The sequence below is a fragment of the Melospiza melodia genome, chromosome 11, assembly GCF_035770615.1.
Source record: "Melospiza melodia melodia isolate bMelMel2 chromosome 11, bMelMel2.pri, whole genome shotgun sequence".
NCBI lineage: Eukaryota > Metazoa > Chordata > Aves > Passeriformes > Passerellidae > Melospiza > Melospiza melodia.
In genome coordinates, this window is record NC_086204.1 from 25135333 (window position 1) to 25157551 (window position 22219).

The window sequence follows — 22219 nt, forward strand, 5'->3', positions numbered from 1 at the left end:
TGGATGTTGTGTTTCCAGTTACTTTTTGATGTCTAAGTGAAATGTCATTTGTGGGGCTTGGAGTCAGGACAGCTGGGGTGGTCTATGTTTCCCCCCCGTCCCCAAGCACCTGAGCCTGAGCAGGGACTGAGCTTGGCAGGCTCCCATTGGGTGCTTGAGCAGAATTATTTGAATCACTGGTTTGTTATCCATAAGGTCTGCTCAGCTTTTGAAGAGGAGTTTTGGTACATTTTTAATTTCTTGCAGTTCAGGGTATGTTTGTTCATTTACATTTATTAAGGAAGGTGTTTGATTTGGCCTGTGGCATGCTTCTCTTCTGTAGTACAGAGATTAATAGTTTGTCTAGGATAAAAAATAAGGATCTGTCAGCCTGACCTGTGACAGATATGTCCTTGATATTTTGTCCTTTATTGATGAAGAATATATTCCTAATCTCTAATAAGTCTTTGAGTTTAGCATAGATGCTTTCATGCATGAGATTGTTTGAATTTAAGCATTACTGAGATATTTATCCCATGCAGTACTTTAAAACTTACTCATTTAAGCCATTTTGTAGGTAGCTTTGTGAGACCATCTGAGTAAACAGCTACCTCTGTTCTCTCAAAGGTGATTTCTGATTATTTTGCTCCCAGAAGCTTCTCAAACTTAAAATTTCTAGTATCCACTCACTTTCATTAAGATGGTGATGGCATATTATTTTCAGTAATTTATTGTAACTTTATCTACCATAGGTATGTTACAGAAGTAAGAATGCTTATGTTTTATGAGAAGGTTATTTCCATAAGCAATGCTAGTGTGATACAGAGCTGTAGACTAGCAGGTGAATTGTGGTAAAGATGTAAATTTCTTTGTTATTTTTCATCTGGTTAAGTTTTAAGAGAAACGATGATAGCTTGCAGCAGGCAAACATTTCTTATGATGGAGATAGGACTTAGCTGAACATCATAGTTTCTATTTTGGGGTCTGTCTCGCTTAGACCTGCAAGCTGCAGTATCCATAGAGATGGTGTTGCCAGCAGTTGAGATGTACACATGTTGATTAGTGTTTCCTAATTGCATTTAGCAGTGTGTCTTCATTAACATCCTGTTGAGGACAGAGCCTTAAAACATCTTGGTTGGGTTGTGTGTTTCACTAAGCCATCCATTCCTGCCTAATAGAAGCCTGGCTTTGCATGAAAAATACATGGGCAACGTTTTCAGAAGAGCTTATGGTTTAGGAGCTGAAATCCTATTGCAGTGAACTTTAATGAATATTAAATTGCTTAAGGGCTTCTGAAAATTGCAGCTTTTTGTTTCTAGAACTTCAGTAGAAATAACAGCAGTGGGGGGTTGGATCTTCCTAGGCTTCACGGAGAGCCTGCACTGTCCTTGCTTTGCTTTGCCTTCTGGTAAGTAGATGCTTTTAGGTTTCAGTATGGCTCATAACACAGGTTTCACTGACTAAACTCTGGGGTTGCAAATGATTCTAGATTATTTTCTTAAAGGGAAAAAAGCATAAAGTGGAATTGTGACAGGTCTACAGCAGCTGAAGACTTGCAGCTGTCTGCTTCTTTCATGAACATGTACGTCCCTGTGGGAATCTGTGCGTCAGTACACAGTGCCACATACATATTCCCAAGTCAGTAATAGAATTCAGCTACAGATTAGCAATATATAACTCAGTAATAGAGTCAGTAAACCAAACAAGTAAGTAGTGATTAGGAAACAAAACTGAGCTAAAAATAAAATTCAGAAAGTAACCAGAAATATAAAAAGACTCTCAATTTCCTTTGCTTTCATTTCAGTGTATTTTTAGGCTGCATGTCCTTTAGACTGAGAATGTCTTAAGTGTTGATCTCTTCCACGTTCTTACTGTCTAATATGTAGGCTTTTGAGAGACCCTCTTCAGTATTTCAGTTTTCCTCATGTCCTTACTGTTTTTGTTGGTATATCTGTTTTTTTTATCACCCTGTTAACACTTATTTCAAACATGGTTTCTGTTAGTCACAGTCTCTTTTTCAAGAGGGACAGTGCAGTCACTGGGAGACCTCTTGCCTTCGTGGTATCTAATATCTGCAGCCCATGGAGAAAGAAGATGGTTTCATCAAATTTTGGCTTGGAGTGTCAATCAAAGAGCTCTTTTTGCTGAGACTTGATTTTTTTTTTTTTTTTTATTCCTTTAGCCTTCGTATGAGTCTTGAGAGAGCAAGTAGTAGCCTCAGTGAAAAGACAGGAGGGAATAAGAAGCAATCTGGAATGATGAAATTACTAAAATAAAGCTCTTGTAAAATTTTAGGCACCGGGTTGCCTGGTATGAATTTGGCAGAAGTAGAAGTGCGATTGAAGAAGAAATAGATGTTCCTTCAGAAGTGAAAGCCTGACCGTGTTGTCTTTATTTCAGTCCGAAAATAGCGCAGCCCTTTGAGCAGAGGCGGCGGGTGACCCCCAGAGACGTGGGTGGGCAGGAGCCACTGGTGGCCTGGCCCAGGACACAAGTAGGACACAGCCCTGCCACCAGCCTCTGTTGTGGTCTGTGGATCCAAGTGGTTATAGGGGTTTTTAACCTGAGCTGGTTGGGTCCCTCATCTAATAGGACACATCCATTTTCCTCTCCTGGTGTTTTCGGTGATGCCTTTCTCCAAAGCTGTGTTCCAGAGTGCTGTTTGAGTGCTGCGAAGTCAAGGTTATGTTTTCCTGCCTCTTCCTGTCTGAATTGCATTTAATGGTAGAAATTATCATATATGCTGGTGAAACCATTCTAAATAAACTAGGGGATAACTGGCTGGCATTCCAAAAGTCAGTTTGTCTTAATGAAAAGGACGACCCTGATCCAGAGACAGAAGGAAACTTCTGTGCCCAGCACCTATTACACCACTTTCTTCCTCACCATCTCCCAAGTGCTGTTGCTGTGGGCTTCAATAAGATACTGGGAGAACACTGAAGAATAGAGCCAAGCACCTCTGATGTTTCCAACAGGCATAGTTGCCGATAATCTTTGCACGAGGCAAAGAAAAAGCTGGAAATAGTTGCAAGTAAAGCTCAGTGGAAGTTCATAAAGCATCTCATATTTTGTGAGCTGAGGTAATACACAACACAGAATTATAACTATATTCTGCTTCTGGACAAACATGGTTGTCCTTATAAATGTGCCATTTCTGCTTCCCAGAAACTGCTGTGCGTGGAGTGCTTGTCTGTGCACCTGCTCCCCAGTCCTGTGTGTTTCCTCTGAGCTTTGCAGTGTGCTGAGCTCTATGAATGATAATTGTAGTTCTCCTCCTCCAATTTCTTACCCCCAGAGTACCTGCAGGAAGAGTAAGAGATTATGCAAAGTATGTGGTATGGTGCCTTTGTTCCTATCTTCAGTGTAGTTACTGGATGTGTAGTTCCAGGAGTGTTTTCCCCTACTGCTCAATTAGTAGCTGTTGATGTTGAAACAGTTGCAACTTATTTTGGTGCATACTTTTCGCTGCCTACTCATTCCCTTTTGTTCTTAAAATCAAATACAAAACTGTAGAGCCCATATCTTTGTAGGAGCAGAAGACATCTGAAACTCTCAAAAAACCTGTAGTTTAGTGCATCATTATTATATTGGTTTTCTTTTTGAATAGGTTGTTAGGAATGGTATCTTATCAGTGGGCCAGGTTTGAGGGTAGGGTGGTGCATTACAGGGCTGTCACAGCTTCCTGTTTAACTTCAGCAGTTTGCTTAGATACTTTTATCTGGTTTGACTTTTATTTCACTTCTGTGAAATCTGGAATAAAAAGTAACAGGTTTTGCCTGCTTTTTGTCACTGTGTTGGTAGAGCAGCAGTCCCTGCCTTACTGCCCATTTGTACAGCTCAACTTGGTGCTGCTGTGGGTTATGACCTTCAGGCACTGCAGTGATAACAAGTAATATTGCCAGTAAACTTTGCTTTCATTTCACTGCAGACTGGGGACAGATTATTTTGGTTTAGCATATTCATGAAAAAGCTTATTATGGACTGGTTTAGGATAAATTTAGCTATTAAAGAAAATAATTTTCTCCTTTATTTGAACTGAGGCTTGCGTCTTAAAATGAATGCATTTGTTGTCTCCATTTGGATCATTTTTGTGCTCTGCACAATTATTGTGGCACTATAAATGTGAATTTGCTGAAAGTGTTTGAATGCCATTTCAACCTGAGTGCAGCTCACTCTGAAAGCAAGTTAAGACGGCTGTGTCTGTGCCATGAGAGCCAGAGATTGCCAGTTTTCTGAGCTGAGACTTTCAGCTGTTTCTATACTTAAAATATTAAATGTGACTTTTACTCCAAGGAAGGTAAAGATGTAGCATGTAGAAGTGTGTGTGAGTGGGGAACATGTCAAAATACGGAGGGTTAGATAATGATTTGTTTCTGGGGTATTGGGTTTGCCTCCAGGCAGATAGACTAAAAAGCTTCATTTCCCGCCTTTATTTCATGTTCATGATGTATTTATTAGGTAAATAATAGCAAAGTCTAGTTGTGAGGTACGTAAGCTTTAATAAAAATGTAATTGACAGTGAAATTTGACAGTTGTTACAGTTAAGAGAATCTGTACTGGAGCTGCACACAGAGCATCATTTGCTGCTCCTGAGGTCACTTAAGAAAAAGCCCACGTGTGGTCCAGGTGCACCTGCTTCTTGCTCTGGCTGCAGTTGTGGTTTTGAACCAAGGAAGGCTTAAAATCACTTTATGTTCTTTTCCTTTAACACTCTGATGGGAAGGTGGCATGATGTGTCCTGAACATTCTGTGATCCAGTGCCTCATTCTGTGAAAAAATGTGCTAAATCCTTATGGAGCAAGTAGCAGTTTGGTGCATTTTAAACTGGGCTGGGGTTCCTGGGCTGGAGCAGGGCTGAGGGGCCTGGATGTGTTTGTGTGTTGTGCTCCATGCCCATGGATCAGCCTCCTGGCTTTGGCATGGCTATTCATGGCTCAGCAGATGGCAAGGCTGTGCATGGGCTGGTCGGGCAGCCCCTGTAAATGGGGATTTTCTCACCTGCAGAAAACTTCTGGGGGAACAGACTTGTACTGTGCTGACTTCCATTCAAAAGAGCAGATATGCAGGGAGTTAAAGCCCGTTCCCTCATTGTATGAGGGAAACCTTTGTGAATCTACATTTATTTTCTTTGAGAGGTTTTGTTTGTTTCTTCTTTTGTCATCGTTTTTCACGAGATGGCTGTGGGACCTCTGCCATGGCACCATTTGTTTTCACTTGTAAAAGCAAACAACTTGCAATGCTAATTAAAGAGCTTTTTTAGATAAAGTAAGAGCTTTGCATTATTTATCTAAACTCTTTTTTATGGGAGAATGTTCTGAGTTTGTTCATTAATGAACACTTAGAAATAATATAAAATTAGACCTCATGAATTCTTCATGAGGTGTAATTTGCCATGATCTTTTTTCTTGGCATTTAGGTGCTGTGAACAGTTCATTATTCATAGCTAACTTTTTTGACTTCTGAGTCCTCAAAATGGATATGTCTGCATGAATTTTCTGGGGTTTAGAATTTTTTTCAGATTTTGATTTTAGGAGGAGATTGCTTCTGGTGTGTTTAGAAATACTCCTCTTTAGTGCCTGTAAATAACACTTAAGATTTTTTGTGATTTTTTTTTTTTAATACATGCAAAATTAGTTTGTTTATTGTGGACTATGGTCAGTAGAGTATACATAATCCAGACAGCAGGAATGGATGCTGACTATTTGCTGAATGCAAGCTCCTTTTGCTGTACATATGTGAAAGCCTCAGTTCAACATGCAGCCCTTCTTTTAGACTGCTGAGAAGGAATTTTGTAAATATAAAAAATGTATATTTGCATTTACCAAGCCATTGGCTATTGCTTATGCATGCAATAGGGAGATAAGGCTGTCTTAGTCTGTGGGTAGTTTTCCAAATGATTCATTAACTGTGCTTTGTAATGGTAGATGGATGTCACACATTTACTGTAATAAGTGAAGATTAGTGTCAGTTACTCCAGCTTGTAATAGTTGGTAATTGTAATAGTTCTGTTTATACATACAGGTATTTTTTGCGTTATTGTTGGAGCTAATATTTTAGCAGGAATAAATTGAAATTAGTTGAATTAATTGAAAAAACAATGGAGATGTGATGGAAGTATTTCTGAAACATTAGTAATGTAGGAGTAGCTCTAATGGGTATTTGTGGCAGATACTCTGTGGGAGAGGTTTATACCAAGCCTTTTGGTAAGCAGTGTTTTGCAAAACACTGGCAAAGCTTCTGTTGTCTTCCCCAAAGCATTTATTTGTGAAATCTGTCAAACTAAAATACCTCATACTTTGCTGATACATTACCATAGTGAGAAAAGTAGCACACCAGGATATGGTCATTTTTTTAAAGCAGGAGTCTGATGAAATACATGCACAATTTGAAACATGTAACTTACTAAATCGGTGTTGAAATTCTACCACAGATAGTATTTGTCAGCGTTAGAATATTGGTGGCTAAATGATCAAATGTCTGTTAGCAATAACTGCAGTTTATTCCTCAAAGATGCTATTACCCTATATATAGAGTATCATGTGGCAGTATTGGGAGTTTGGCAAGTTATTGCCCCCAAAAAATAAAATGCTTCTTTATACCAGTAGCATGTGAATGTCATCACACATGACATTTGCACCGTAATATTTCAGGACCGGTAGTAACTGCCTAAATTGGGTCAGAAAAGGTCTACAAAAAGAGATGTTGCTCAGAGCACAGATATTGCTGAATTTACTTGCTTATGGAGGTTTAAGAATACCTTCAGGGATAACAGTGTATTTTGTTTTTAAAAAATTAACATAGGTGTTAAGTCACTCTTGAATTTTCAACATTTGTTTTGCCTATATCCAGATGTATCCTTGATGAGTTAGGCTGACTTAGAGCTTTCTTGGGTCTTTTGGTAGAATTTAATTGCAGCCCAATACTTTTCTGTATGTTAAAAAAAATTATTACCAGTAATTAAAACACAAAGTTAACTGTGTGCCCTAGAAACTGGAGTATTGATTTTAAAAATACTCACATTGTGGTACAGGTATTGAATTAAAAATTTAAATCTTAGTGTTGTGCATAGAGGAAAAAAAAACATACAGCGACTGTCATGTTGAAATCTATCTGAATAAATAATATTCCTCTTATGTAATGTGCTGACTGATGTGGAATCAACAGCTACTTAATATTAAAGCCAGTGCTTGACAATAAACATCCCAGGGCATGCACACTGAACTCTGCCCGGGGTTTGAGCTTCGGGCGTGTCGGGGACAGGACCAAATGTTTGGGGAGGAGAGCCAGGGCTTCCCTTTTGGTTACCATTAATTAATGTGAGTTTCTATTCATGGCAGGAGTCAGAATGCACACCTGAAGTGTTATTCCTTTGTGCCTGTGAGAGCTTCGAATGCCAGCTCTGCTACAGAACTGCTTTGCACAGAAATCACTCTGTAAATGGAGACTTAAAATTATGCAGTAAAAAAAAAAAAAAATCTGAAGTCCTTTATCAGAAATGCTTTTCATAATTCTTCAACATTTCTCTCTATCCATTATCTTTTTTTTTTAATATGTGTATAGCAAATGGATTTTCAGTAACCTATGACTTGGCAATAATTTGAAGGGCAAATAAGTGCCTTGATTTTCTGTTCTACTATTAAAAAATCAGGAAAACCTAATTGGAGTTGAGAATAACTAGGAAGAAAACCTGGCACCTGGTGCAAAATCAGTTTATGCCAAGATACTTTGAAGTATATGAGGAAATGTACTTGTTCAGGAACAGATTTTTACCGAGCAGCTTACTCTTAATGTTCTCAATGTGTTAAATGTCTTGGGTTGAATTCTGTTCCTTTGCTTGGTGGGGGAAAGTATGAATGCTGAAAATTTAACTAAAAACCTTTTGCAAAATGCCTAAGTAGGACACCGAGCAGTTAGGAATTTTGTTTTCTTTCACAGATTTTAAAAAGATCCAGGGTTATTGTCTACCGCGGGGAACTATAGATAGCTTTTGAGTCTGTTGCTAATAATAGATGCTGTACCTTCCTCGGTGAGTGGTGCTGAAGTCCTGCTTCTGCTGAAACTGAAACCAGAGGTGTGCTGTCCCTGCTGTCTCCAGGGGGGCAGGATCAGTCCCCAAAACCGCAGCTCATCTTGTGGGGTTTTGCACTGGGAAGAATACGGTCCGGTGATGTAAAGGCGGGCGGGAGGCTGCCGTTAACCATGTCAGCTGCTTCACTCACCCTCTCACTGTGCCTTGGCGTCGGGACTGGGATTTTCTCCCCCAAATTTCGGCCGGGTGGCTGCGGGTGCGGGCCGTAGGAGCGGGCTGTGCCGAGCGGGAGCGCGGCCGCCTTGGGGTGCGAACCCCGGCCCCGCAGCGGCTGCTGGCGGAGCTCGGAGCCGTGGGGTCGCGGAGGTGCGGAGATCAGGGGATGATCTTCCAGCTGGAATCCCGAGCTAAACAGATTTAGCAGCATCTGAAGCGTTTAAGTAGTGCGTGTGAGTAAATACATGGGTGGAATTAGCTTGGAGAAGGGAAGGGAGTATGGCCGATGCCGGGTAGAAGGGGGAATCTTGAAGGAAGAGCGTGTGGGGCTGGCACAGCTTGGCCAAGGATGCCAGCAGCGCTTGGTGCCACGTGGCTGGTAAAATTGGCAGGGGGATTCTGGTTTGGATGTGCCCATGTCTTTCAAGAAGTGACTATTTTTGTGCGGTTTATTTTCAAAATGATTTCTGCTGTGTGGTTTTAAGGCATCTCTGTTAAGCACAATGTGGCAAGGCTTCTTTTTATTTAAAAGCTGTTAAACCAAGTAGCTATTCCTGGGCTTGATAATAAAAATAATGGTAATTCAAAACTTATTTCCATTGATAAAAAAGAGGGTTATTTCCTAAATGAGGCATTAAACTAACACTGAAGCGTTTCAATTAAAAAAAAAGACATGGCCAGAATATAACCTATTTAGACTCTGAGCCACCCTCATGCAGTTAATTTTAGAATTGAAACCCCTTTTTTGGGGTGTGTGTGTCCCCATCCTCCTGAATTACAGGCCTAATTTGTCACAATATGTACATCCCTGGATTTAAAAAAGAAAGCAGATTAAGTCTTGAGTAATTATAATAATTACAGGATCGGCAGAATACCAGGTTCAGAGTGTGTGGTGCCTTAGCCCCCTGTTCTCCCGTGCTGTCCCTGGGCAGTGGAATCTCCTGCCTGGGGCAGCAGTTTGCATCACTGACTCTGGCGGAGGGAAGCTGAGCCCATCTGAGGGATGATCTTCGATTCCAGTGAAGCTGCACATCACAAACCTCACAGCAGGCAGCAAGAGCCACCATTTGTATTGCTTCAATTTATCCAGAACTGAGGCTAAGCTGTCCCTTCCTTTGGCAGCACTGGGGACAGTGAAGCTGGGCTAGAACCCACAGTAGAGGTAAATTATATAGAAAAAGCTCGAAGCACCCAGGTTTTTCTGCTTCCTTTGTCTGCCTGTGCAGTTTTGGGATGAAAACTTGTGTTCTGCAGATCAACATGCAGGCAGCTTTGCTCACGTGATGGGTGACACTGGTGACAATGGGGCTACTGTCCTGCAACACACTTTGTTAAGCTGGGTTCTTATTTGTCGTTTTTTGGAAAGGTCTATTTAAGTCTCTTCGGTGAAAATTGGAGATTTCTGTTTCAAGATAGATGTGCTTGTTATAATTGCAGCCTTCACCTGTGCCTGATAAGCCTTTCTTTGATTAAACCTTTTTGGTTATAGTAAATATCTGAAGACCTTTGTATCTGTGAAGATTGCAAATCCAGGGCTCTATTATTTAAAGAGATGTCAGTTCATTAGTGGAAAATATAGGTGGAGAATATAGGTCATCACTGGAACCAGTCAATGGTATGTCTTGGGACACCAAGTTTATTAATTGAAGGCAAGCTGAGTGACGATATGGTGCAGATTGACTGTGCCTGGTTAATGTTGTTGTCATTGCACTCTGTGATACAGTTATTAAATAGGTAAAATATTTTACCTTTTCATATAGAGCCATACACTTACTTCATCTGATTTAATGGAACTATAATTTTAATTATGATTATTACCTTAAATTATAATTAAATTTATGTGGTTTAAATTTACATTTGTGAAAATGGCTGCGTGATGAAAGCAGAAATCAGCTTCGCATTAACAAAAAAAGGTTTTTTTTAACTGCATCTTAGTATATGCTCACAGCCAAAGACTAGCATGACCTACTTTGCAACAATAACAGAGGAATCAAGCCGGGTTTTTTTGTTGAAGTATCTAAATTGGCCATGAATGCTACCTACTCATTCGTTTGTGAGTATCTTTAAAAATAGCTATTGTATCTATGAAACTTAAGGGTGGTTTTTTTCCCCTTTCTCTTATTTTGCTGTAGATAATTAGCACCATGGAGCCTCAGGTGTCGAATGGCCCTACTTCCAATACAACCAATGGACCCTCCAGCAACAGTAGAAACTGCCCTTCCCCCATGCAGACAGGGGCTGCTACAGATGACAGCAAAACCAACCTCATAGTCAACTATTTACCCCAGAACATGACCCAGGAGGAGTTCAGGAGTCTCTTCGGGAGCATTGGCGAAATCGAATCCTGCAAGCTCGTGAGAGACAAAATCACAGGTAAGCGCTTGGTGTTGTGGGGTTTGCCTGGTAAGGGTCGGCTTGTGCTTGGGGTCAGCAGAGCCCTGGTGCTGCTGTATTGCAAGTGCTAACACAGGCACTGCATCTGCTGCATTCCCTAACTTCAGGGGCAAGCCTTTTGTTTTCAGGGCTGCACACTGGATCTAGAGCAGCTGAGAAGCCCCTTGTCTCTCAGCGTCTACAGATCTGGGGGAGAAGTCTGAACATTGCCAGGCTGCATGTGTGTAACACACCGTGCAGCTTCCTGCAGGAGAGCTTAGACAGTGGCCTTGCTTTCCTCTTCATTCTCATTTTTATTTAACATGGACTGGTCTGAATGGCTTGAGCCAAATGATGGTTCCTAATTCTGACTCTGCCATTTGAGCTTCCCCTCATTAATTTCAGCCTGTTTAAGACCACTCTAAAGTGAGGTGGTTCTGCATGTCCATCACAGCTTATTGACCATGGTGTTCTGGAGCAGCACTGGGTTATACTTGAGACACACTGCTCTGGATTTCATTCAGACAGCTCTAGATAATAGTTAATTAACTCTGGTCCCCAGAAACATTCTAGTTTGCAGGGATCCTTTTTCATATGAAGTGGTGCCCGTTGGTAGGTGCCTTCAGAATAGCAGCCTCCCATGGCAGATGCTGCCTCAACAAGGAGAGGTCTGCACTGTCACTAGAGGAGGTGTGCATGGGTGCAGATGCACCTGGCCTGATCCACATCCTTGATGCTGCAGCCAGGAATCCACTGGTGCACAAGATGGGATGAACAATCAGCTTTTATAGGTTAGTTTTCTGGGTTGTGTGTCTACTCACACCGTAGGTGGGAGCAGCTGAAATTTCACTGCTGTTCAGTGCATCACCAGTGCTGTTATGTTTAGCACAGAGAGCAGCAGCCTTGGGAGGGAAAGGGTTCCAAAAAAGGAGTCAGCTCCCCTCAGAGGCTCTTCTGGCAACTTGGGGGTGTGCTCTGTGGGAAGAGGCACCATGGGAAGATGAGGAATTAAAATGCAAATCTTCATACCTGCTTCTATAACATCCTGGCAGCCATTGTACTGGCAGCATTAGCATGATCTGCTTAGTGCTTTTCAACATGCAATGTTCCTTTTTTGTTTACTTCCCCACACACAGCACTGCTCTGGTTGAACACAAGGCACATAACAAATGGCAGTAGCTGCAGGGCAGCTTGAGTCCTCACAAGTGTAGTCCAGCAGAGCTTTCTTTAGCACGTTGACCATGATGTATCTATTGCAGTAAATCTTCTGATTTGGCCACAGCTCCGGGTGTTCTGAAAAGAAGATTGAAAAATGGAATTGACTTTTATTTACTTTGGGGTTTTTTTTCTACAGGCCTTTGTTTTTCTTCTAGGCTGAAAATAATCTGAAAAATTTAACTGCAGGTTAGTTCAGTTATTTCAGGCAGAAGTGAAACCTTCATCTACAGGAGTCTAGGGTGCCTAGCTTGAATTTTCATCTTGTGTTTCACGAGCTTTTACTACTTACTCTATCCCTCAAATTCATGATGATGTTCTTACAATAAATTTTCAAGACTTAAGATATTCAGTGTTGTTTTCATAGGGAATTTCTTTGGACAGAGAGCCATTACTTCATCGGCAAGGAACAGTGTTCTTTTTGTTTCACTCCATCTCCAGGCTTTTGTCTTTCTGTTTGAAGATATGAGAAATTTGCTATATGATCTTCTGACACATTCTTGGGTAGTTTTTTTGCCTGTGCTTTTTCTTTCCATACAAGGTGCATAAATCTTTGATCACTAAAATACTTTAAAGGAACCATTCTTTAAAAAAAACTTGTGTAGATGCTTTGAGGACATTACCCCTACGTGTTGTTTTAAGAGGTGATACAAGTACAAAAGAGCCATATTTGCAAAAAAAAATTGTGCTCTAAATTATCTGTGCTGTTTTTGAAAACAGAATTTCATCTGCCAAGGTTTTCAGGCCTGTTATCACGGCATTGTGCAACATTAGTGAATTTGAGGATGCATATTCATTCCTCACATTGAATTCAGAGTTAGTAAATCAAATTCAGTCCTCTGCCAGAAGCAGTTCATGTTTTTAAGGTTCTTAGAACATGGAGAGTAACAAAATGGAAATGCACTGAGGTCACAGCCAGCTCATCTCTCTGGATCATCATGTAAGCATGCTCTTCATTAGGCCCCTGGACTGGTTTTTTGGGAGGGGAGGGATAGAGGTATGCCAGTAGGCTGCAGGAGGAATGACTGGCTTTTCAGGGGTTCTTTGCTTTTTCCTTATTAAAAATCAATAGAAGTATTTTTTTCAGGCAGTGAAAGCTATATTGAAAAAAAAAAAAAACCAGTGAAGTCTTAAGCTATTGCTTCCGCAGTGAAGATGTGAAACAGTTCAGATTTTGCCTGCTTTTAGACTTGTCATTGTTTTTGCTGAAAATTTTGTGGCTTTAATAAATCTAAGCTAAGCATGCTCTGTTTTGTTATGCCTTTTAAAAATGTGCTGTTCTTTCTGTTAAAAGTCTGGTTTGTCTTCATATATTGTAAGTTAGCTTCCTTCTTGCTGGGCTGAATTATCAGGCAAATCAAAAAAAAGTCAGAATAAAGAGTTGTAGGGAGAGCTTGCTTCAAGAAAAACAGAAAAGGTCATAAACCAAATCATGATTAAATAGTTCTCCTGGCAAAACCATAGTAGAAAATCTCAAATGTATTTCTGAAGATAGGTAGCATTGAATTGGCTCATGTAAAAGATTCTATTTCCCTTGTCAAGGAGCTGCAAAGTTGGGTTTTTTTTTTTCAGGATAATGTTGAGTCTTCTGAAATGTTTTTTTCAAGGAGTTAAAAGGCATAGAAAGTCTTTTTAAACATACTGGATCTCTCCAATAAAATTCATAACCTGAGCTCTTATTCATTTTAAATTTGGTTAAACAATGACAGGAGTAGTCATCTGCTCCAAGTCTTTTTGCAGCCTTAGAACAGTAGTAGGAGTTTTTAATAAAATTGGTTTATGGAGTTGCCCCCTCGCTTTGGGAAGGCACATGTTAAAACAAGCATATTCCTTTACTAAAAAACTATGCTAATTTGGTAGTACACCGCTCTGAGTTGAATAGGAATGACAGCTTCTAAGACAGCCTTTAATTTGGTATTCAAAACCAAAATCGTAAACTTGGGTTTTGTTTGGTAGCTTCTCAGAACAGGCAGGATATACAGTAGCATTTTTTAAAGATGCTAATGACTTGAGAGAGGAGATGGAAGTCAGGCATACATTTTAATTATGGGGGAGGGGTTGCAATAGCAAAAATGGTTTGGGGTTTTTTTTTTTTCCACTGCAGAGATTTTAAGGGAATGAGACAAGGAAAAACAAGACTGAAGATAGTTGCCTTCATTTGGCAGGGGTGTTTAATAAAAGCAGAACTTGTGGTTGTAAAGTGTGCTTATTAAATTCTTCATTTACACTACCTAATTAATTCTAGCGTTTTAAATTAACAGTGAAACTGGTCCCTGCTGTACCATTTCATAGCTACAGCATATTTCGTCCAACAACCCAGTTGTTCAGGTTTAATCAGCTGCGCTCAAAAAATGAGAAGGAACTTGGGTTAAAAAAAACCCAGCTAAGTGGCATAAACATTTTAGAACAGCATTAGATGAGAGGAGGTGACTTCAGGGAGGAAACCTATGGCTTCAGATGGATGCGAGTGAGGCTCAGCACTAACCAGAAATGCTAAGCTAGAGTGTGTTGCAGATGCTCTTTATTTCTTATTTTGTCTGAAGAAAACCAGTGACAAATATCTTCATTGCTTGAGGGAGAGGGCTTGAATTCATGGGAATTTTCAGAGAAGAAATGCTGAACTTGTTTTGTCCTGTGTTTGCAAACAAAAGATCCAGTCAGCGTAGTGTCCGTCAGATACTGTAAGAGCTGCTGGCCCTCTGAGTTGTCCTTGTTGACATAGTTTGTGTGTGGGAGAAGGGGATGTTTGTTACTAGTTTTTTAATTCATTTGGTAGGTTTTTTTTTCCTTTTTTGTTTTTCTGTAATTTACCCAGGAACTTACCTCGTTGAATCTTCAAATGATTGGTATCCAAAAATCTTTGGCTTGCAAATCTTTTGCATCTTCAAATGATCCAGGGATGTTGTAAAGCAGAATACTTATTGATACAAGATTTCTGTGCATCCCTTAAGTTATGGCAGGGTTTGCATAATTCTACTGTGTGGTACAATTTGATGTTCTTTGCATGTATAATCAGGAACTTTGTTGTTCCTCTGCCCAGAATATAACTCTGTTGGATTTAGGTTTTTTTAATTGTTCTTTTTTTGAATTTTCAATTCCTTTAAGATCATGTACAAAGATTGAACCCTTTCACTTTAGTTTCATATATTTATAATATTACTGATGCAGGTTTAGATTAAAACTGCCGTTCAGAAATAATCATGACATAGTAAGTATAATTTAAATATCAATGAGTGAAAAGGACAGAAGGAAATACTGACTACCTGTAGCCTTCTCTAGAAGTTATGGATTGTCTACTCCTTACTCCTTGGGATGTTCAAGCATAGGATCCAAGAACCAAAACCTACTAAAATGGCAGAATCAGAAATCCTGCAGTATTATGACAGTACTGGAAGGTATTTTTCACAAGAGAAGTGTGCAGTGCTCATTCCTATATGGAAACCAATAAATTGTTGACCTGGGAAGGCTGTTCTGCTCCTTCAATCCAGAAGTTTGTCCACACTGAGTTGGTATTATGTGCTATGTAGAAAAAAATGTTTCCAACTTTCCTGTAAAGTAAGAATCCCATATTAAAATGCTGCTGCTGTAAAAAGCAAAGACCCAGATTTTATTTAACCAAATGATGGGGAACTAGTGTGTTTCTATCTAGAACATGCTGTTCAGAGCTGCAAGTTTGCAGTTTGCTGAAATTTGGAGCTTAATTAAGCAGCGTTAATTTCAGCATCTGCATTTGGAAAGCAAGGGATGGAGAAGTTGTGTATCCTCAGGGGCAGAAGCCATTAACTGCACACTGGTGATGCCCAGGGAGGCAGGAGAGAAGGCAAGCAGGAATGGTCGTGCTCTTCAGGAGGGAATTTCTGGGGTCTAATGGCAATTGTGCAGTTGCAGGAAAACCCTGAAGCTTTCCCTGGTAGGCAGACATCACCTAGTATTGGCCCAGTGTTGGCAGCAGCCAAGTTTTATGTATTTAATTGGAGGTTTTGAGGCATGGTAGAGTAGATAACCAGGAGGTCCCAGTGGGTCCATCTGGGTTGGAGTCAAAGGAGATCTGGAATCTCATCATAATATAAAGAGACAAAGCAAAAATGGGAAAAATAGCTAGGGAACAAGCCTTTGGTAAGGCAGTTTGTGACAATAGGTAACTGTCGCATGGTCAAGTCTGCAAGTGAAACACTTAAGCTGGAAATTGCAGAGATATTAGTGAAATTGTGCGGCTTTGTCAAGGGGAAAAAAGATTTATTTTTATTTAAGGGAAATAGTTCACAGCTATTTATGCTTAGAAGCTGCAGATAGAACATATATTCATTGAAAAATAAATTCACATACAAAGGCTGGCAGTGTTTCATCTATCTTTTCTTTAATAGTTTTGTAAAATGGTATGCCAAAAGTGTCCTGTGGAAAGGAAAAAAAGCTCCATATGCAGATTAATATCATTTACAGTGAAACCCAGCATTAAGGTACCTGATCTGAGATCACTGGAAATCTAACCTGAGCATGAACTGCTTCTGCATTTGATGTCCAGTTCACTGATTGTGCTTTTGAAGTGCCTTCCATTTTGAGATATTCCTGGTTCCAGCGGTTTTCCCCACGCAAAATACATTAAACAGATAGGATTATAGAATGCAAGGATTATGTTAGATAAGACTTATAAACTCTTTAGAAAGTATGTAAACACTCATGCCTCCTAGCATAAGCCCACCTAATAACAGGGTTTAGGAGAAAAATACCTTGTAGAGGTAGTTTATTCCCTTGTTGACTTGGAAGGGGTTTTAGTAATTCTCTGTAAAGCAGTGGTAACTAGTCACTGATCTCTGATCATTTATTTGGCACAGATCTTGTTGGACTGAGTGTTAGCAGCAATTTCATTGCTCTGGTAGAAGAGGAGAATTAATACAGTCCTTCAGAACACGGGGAAAATTATTTCATGCAGTGGTGTTCACCATAAATTGAATATATATTTCTGGTATTTGGCTTGATTGCATTTAAAGGTCATATTTTGTAGTGCCTCTCAAATTGGTTGTATAGGGAATCTCTGTAAGAAGCTGTGGAGTTCTTGCATTTGACTTCCTTGAAAGCAAAAGACTTGCTATTTGCTGAAATAAGAAAAATATTTATACAGCAAAGTATTCAGCTAGGGTTCTTTTGTCTGACAAAATAATACCAAATTAGGTGAATTGCCTTAGGTTTTTCAGAAGTGACTGTACGTTGGCCCCACTGTATTTATTAGGTAAAGGAGATTTGTATGGAAGTTACTTCTTTATGTTGAATGCAATGCAATAAGGAAAGAGTGGTCAGAGCAGTGTTAGTGCACCTGAAAGTCAAGTGCCCAAAGAAGCACAAGTCTAAGATAATGTAGTTTGGAACTGAAAAGAAAAAATTCTTTCTGCTCATCAGATGGAATACAGACTATGCCTTAGTTTTTCATTTTATGCAGAGAATGAAATATTAAGATATGTGGAAAAGCAGACATGTTTCAGAGTCTTTTAAATTTGAAATCTAGAATTATTTTTAAAGGACTAAATATATGGCTCTGAATGTTATTAAAGACCTTTGATAAATTGATCTTAATTTCATAGCCTAGTTATTTTTACAGCTTATTTCCTGAAGTATATTCTGTTCTGGAGCAGAGATAAACGTAATTTCCATGTTGCATATCCTATTTTAAGGGCTGCAGATTCAAGACAATCCCCAAATATTGATTATTTTAATGAACATTTGCATTAAGTATCTGAACTTAGCACTGTGGGGGAGGAGACACAGAAATGGTAGCGAGTGTCTCAGTGCTGGATCTCTAAAATGTTTTTTTGTGTGGTTTGATGTCTGTGCTGAACACTGAGGAGAATGGTCAAATTAGCATCCATCATTTTCTTTATCACTTCTCTGCAGTCGCCTGGTGCAGACTCTGTGCCAGCGAACAAAAGAATTTTGATTTCTTGATTATTGGAAAAAAGCAATTGAAATGAGTGTTGGGGCAAATAGGCAGAGAGCAAGCAGGCACATGGCCCTTGTGCTGCAAAAGAGCTTTCTAATTAACTTGACTGGTTTCAATCCTGAGCTGCTTCTGCAGTGTATTAAATGCCTCTAATGCATATTTAGAGTATTCTTCAGTTTTTGCTGCTTGGTTTGAGTAAATACCATCACCATCCTATCAAGCCCAGTGTGGAAGGATTACCAGGGTGGTTTTCCTCAAGAGCACAAGCCTGCATCTCTGAGCTCATGACCTCCTGATACAAGGTTACTTGTGAGGCTTTCCAGTGTCTGCTGACCTCCTGCTCTGAGCCTTTTTTCCATCTCTTCTGTCACCTGCATTGAAGAGAAGCCATCTGCCGGGGGACAGCCAGTGGAATGGCTCAGGTGCAACCCTCTCTTGGTGGCACTCCACCCTTCACTTGCAGTGTTCTCTCTCCTTTTTGGATCATTCTGCCCTCTCTTCCAGAAGCTCAGACCCTGTCCTTCAGCACTTTGCACAGCTGGTTCTCTCTGTAACTTTTTCTTTCCTTTTAGCTGAAGGAGAAAGGGGAGGAAAGGAATATGAGTGCCAGGAAAGCTCTGGGAGACTGTCACCCACTAGCAAGGCACTCCCTGCTGAGGCAGGGTCCTGTGGGGCAGCAGCAGACAGCACACCCAGGTACCTGTCAGGGCTCCAAGGCTGATTTTCCCAGTGTTTCTCCATTCCCTGCTGCTCAAGGAGTTCTGCCCTCCAGCCATACCTGTGAGCTGTACTGTGGCTGTCACCTCTGCCTGCTTCCCTTTGTGCTTTTGCTACACAGCTTGTCCAGGAGCAGAAGTGACCTGTGTAAAACCAGTCCAAATGCTTTGGAAATTGATCTGCCTCCTGCTCTCCCTCTTCACAAGCCTTATTTTCACCAACACTGCTTGTGGAGTTTCTTCTTGACTTTCAGAGGGTGTTCAGTAAACTCGTGACCGGGGTTGCTTGACCTACCTGCAGTAGCTCATTCTCTGAATCAGTGAGCCAGGGAGTCCTTGTCCCTTCTGTCTTGCAGAGCTGATCCATCATCAGCTGAGTTCCCCCTAGCAAGCTGTTTGTTTTCTCTTCGGCCAAAAGAGTTCTGCCATGGTGATCTTCACCTTTGCTTCTGGGAATGGTCAACCTGAGACTTTCAGACCGGGATTGGGATCCGCTGCTCCTAGGAGTGTGGATGTCCTCAGCATTCCTGCCTCTCCTCTGTTTTCTGCTACCTCAGTTTGTGTGCAGTCCCTAAACTGATCAAAGTCATCTTTCGGTTTCCATCCCCTCAGAATACATCCTTCAGATTTTTGCTTTTGGGGTTATTCTGTGACTTGAGGGAAGACCCATTTGCATGATCAAGCCAACCTCTTTGCTATCTATTTGTCAAATGAGATACAATTTGTCAATGGCCAAGTTCCTTTTGGGATATTTACTCCATGGAGGTCTTGCTTGACCTTAAATCCTTTTTTTTCTCCTTTGCTTCCAGAAAGCTTCAGAAATTCAATCTCACTGCTTGGAAACTTAGGACACAGTTTTAAACTGACTTACAGTTAAAACTTCTTAACTTCTAATTTTGCTGTTAAACACAAGGACATATGGAGAGGGTGTTTTCTACACCCTTAACACTGCTCACCACTTCTTTTCTCCTGCATAAAACATGGTTTCTCTTGCTGCCTGAGCTGGGAGTCCAGCAGCCTTTGTGTGCAGCTCACTGGCAGTCCTGTGCTCAGAGTCAGCACAGATAACCATCTCAGGAATCTGGGCTATTGGAAGTTGCTCTGATGCACAGTCTTTGCCAACAAATCTCTGGATTGCATCAGCATTCTCTTCATGTCCTGTGCTTCATTCCTGGAATAGTCATTGATAGGGTACTGCAGCCTCTGACTTTTCAAACTGTTTGTGATACAGCCTGACTTTTGTTTGGGCTCTTCTGAATCTCTCCACATCTGTTAAGAAAGATTTTGCTCAGGTACCATGTTTCCCATTTTTGTGATGCCACAATCTCATGGTCACTCTACATTCTTATTCCTGCAAAATTCTCATTCTATGAAAAGAGAAGAGAGAAAGCAAGCATCATGGCCAGTCCATTTATTTGGCTTTGGGCGCTGACACTGCTTTGGCTGACTCACTGCTGCATGTTGTTGCATTCCTGAGCAGGATCCATCACTGACTTTGCAGATGTTGCTGCTTGTCCCTGCTAGGAATTTCAGTGCGAGTACCTGACTTGCAGGTGCTGCTGGAGGCAGGATATTGGACCAGGCAGACCTCTGCTCTGACAGTTCTGCTGTTCTTATGACTCTCAGCACCTGTTTAATCAGTGGAATATATCAGCTTGAGGGGCAAAAAACCTGAACACCTATTACTTTTATTCACAAGAGCCTATACTGCCTTTTTTTTTTCCAGTTAGATGATTTTCAAGGGGTGTTGCAAAAGCAGATGGACAAAAAGCTGCGTCATACTCACCTGCAAGCAAACAAATGGCAGCATTGCCAGTGTGATTAATTGTTGCTGTACTAGAGGGACTGCTGTTCCTGCAGTGCAAGCTCTAATCTCCCTGCTGCCCTATTCAGATAATTGTGCTCACACACATTTGGAAGCACCTTAAGTTAGGTATCAACAGGCTCCCTTCCTCTTGCTGCAGAATTCTAGGACCCAAAAAATGAGGCTGCCTCCTCCTTCTCTGGGAAGCTGTTGGCTGGATGGAGGGGGTGTATTGACTTTGCTGGCTGTGAGGATGGTAGGTAGGGCATGAGAAGATAGGACATGTAACAAGAAGTATTCTCCAGCAGTTCCTTTTTTAGACTCCTCTGTTCTCCTACTTGCTGTATCTGTGTCATTTCTATTTACCAGTGCATATCTTTGCCCAGTTCTGTTTCTTTAAACATTTTCCTGCTCTGGAAGCCACTTTGTGTTAACCAAAAAAAAACCTCCAAAAACCCAGCCCCAAACATGAACAGCTTGGGAGCTTGACTGGTAACATATTTTTCCCTTATGCTTTCTGCTGCATTGGAATAGCTGCTCTGGTGCCTTCATTTTGGTTGTTGGTAGTATTGAGGCACTGGCTTGCTCCAGGTCAGGTATTTTGCCAAAGTGGAAACAAAAGGAACAAGTTCATTGACCACCTACCCGCTTAATATTGTGAAAGTTGTGTATCACAGGAATTGCCCTGTTTTTTAGTGGTGGTTAGCCAACAATGGCAGACATCTGCCATCTTGAAAAGAGCAGAATTTTTATGCTGGAGAAAATTTACTGAGGAGCATATTCATGCTAATATTCTTCTCAAAAAATTACCAAGATTAAGTGATAGAACTAAGTAGTATGTGCACACAAAGTCATAATATTTTCTCCTTGAAATGGTTTTCATTACTTTTGTTACCTGCAGGTACCTAAAAGGAATGTTTTAAACATTTGAAACCCAACTTAAATTCCTGCTCTTGCTTTAAAGTTCTTGGAGGTTCTGTCTTAAAGCTGAAACAAATTTATGGTGAGGCTCCCTGCAGTCCATATATCAGTGCATAGCAAAATTTTTATAGGTAGCATGTTTTGGAATATGATGAAGTAGCTTTACCTTTCTCAGCATCTTTCCAGATGCTGTGTAAAGTCATCTACGTAAATCTAACTATTACAGATTAACCTTCTTAGCTGTCAGGTTGCAGCTTTTATTTATGTTTCTGCTGATCAGATTAAAAATGCTGCAGTCATGAATTGTGTTGTTAATATTAAATTTTGTATTTCAGTCTGTAATAAATTACTTTCCTCTGTGCATTGGAAAAAGTGGTTAGTAGAGCTCAGAGTTTAATTAGTAGGCTGTTGATGAGACAGAACAGGTATTGAGAGTCATTGTTCTGAATTACTGTGAAATTTGTTAGTATTGTTATGGCTTTTGTTTTTTGCTGTTTGACAGAGGCTGAGGTACAAAACCTTAAATGTCGCTGAATTAAATCATTTAATGACAAAATTACCAGGGCCTTTTGAGTTTGCAGTCAAACAGGCTTCAGATATTGATGTTGCAGTATAAGATTATGTCCTGGTTCATATGCTTGTTTTGCAAAACATATTCTTGTTGTTTTTCCAGTTCTATGTTCCTCTGCCATTTCCTTTAGACTGGAAGCATTACTGCCGCCATTTCTATATGAAATTATTCCAAGCTTGCTGATGCACTGGCTTTTCCAGATCTTGGCTGTGTCTTTCCCATGTTTTCTGCTTGCTTCCTTCTTATTGGTAGAGTATGTTTTTGGCCTTTTTATTAAAATCTCTAGCCTATGAACCAAGATTTTTGTTGAGCCAGGACTCTTTCCACTCTGCAGTTCTCTGACACTTCATGAAAGTACGAACCTTGGTCTGTGTGCAAGCTCTCTCCTGGTTCTGTTGTTTTCCCTTTCTTCTACCACTCACTGCCATAATTTTGTAGTGGAGCTTCTCACAACCTTTACTCT

The 22219-nt window shown here is 40.5% G+C and overlaps 1 protein-coding gene across 9 annotated transcripts in view; it reads left to right on the forward strand.

Annotated features, from left to right (window-relative positions):
* Window positions 1-22219, forward strand: part of ELAVL4 (ELAV like RNA binding protein 4) — a 64907-nt gene that overhangs the window by 12034 nt on the left and 30654 nt on the right. For 8 of the 9 annotated variants that reach the window (XM_063166080.1, XM_063166078.1, XM_063166087.1 and 5 more), the window contains one exon: window positions 10357-10597. In XM_063166080.1, the coding sequence (XP_063022150.1) occupies window positions 10357-10597 (241 nt within the window). Of the gene's footprint in view, window positions 1-8437; window positions 8458-10356; window positions 10598-22219 lie in introns of those variants that run through there. The other variant, XM_063166088.1, reaches the window with a different exon arrangement.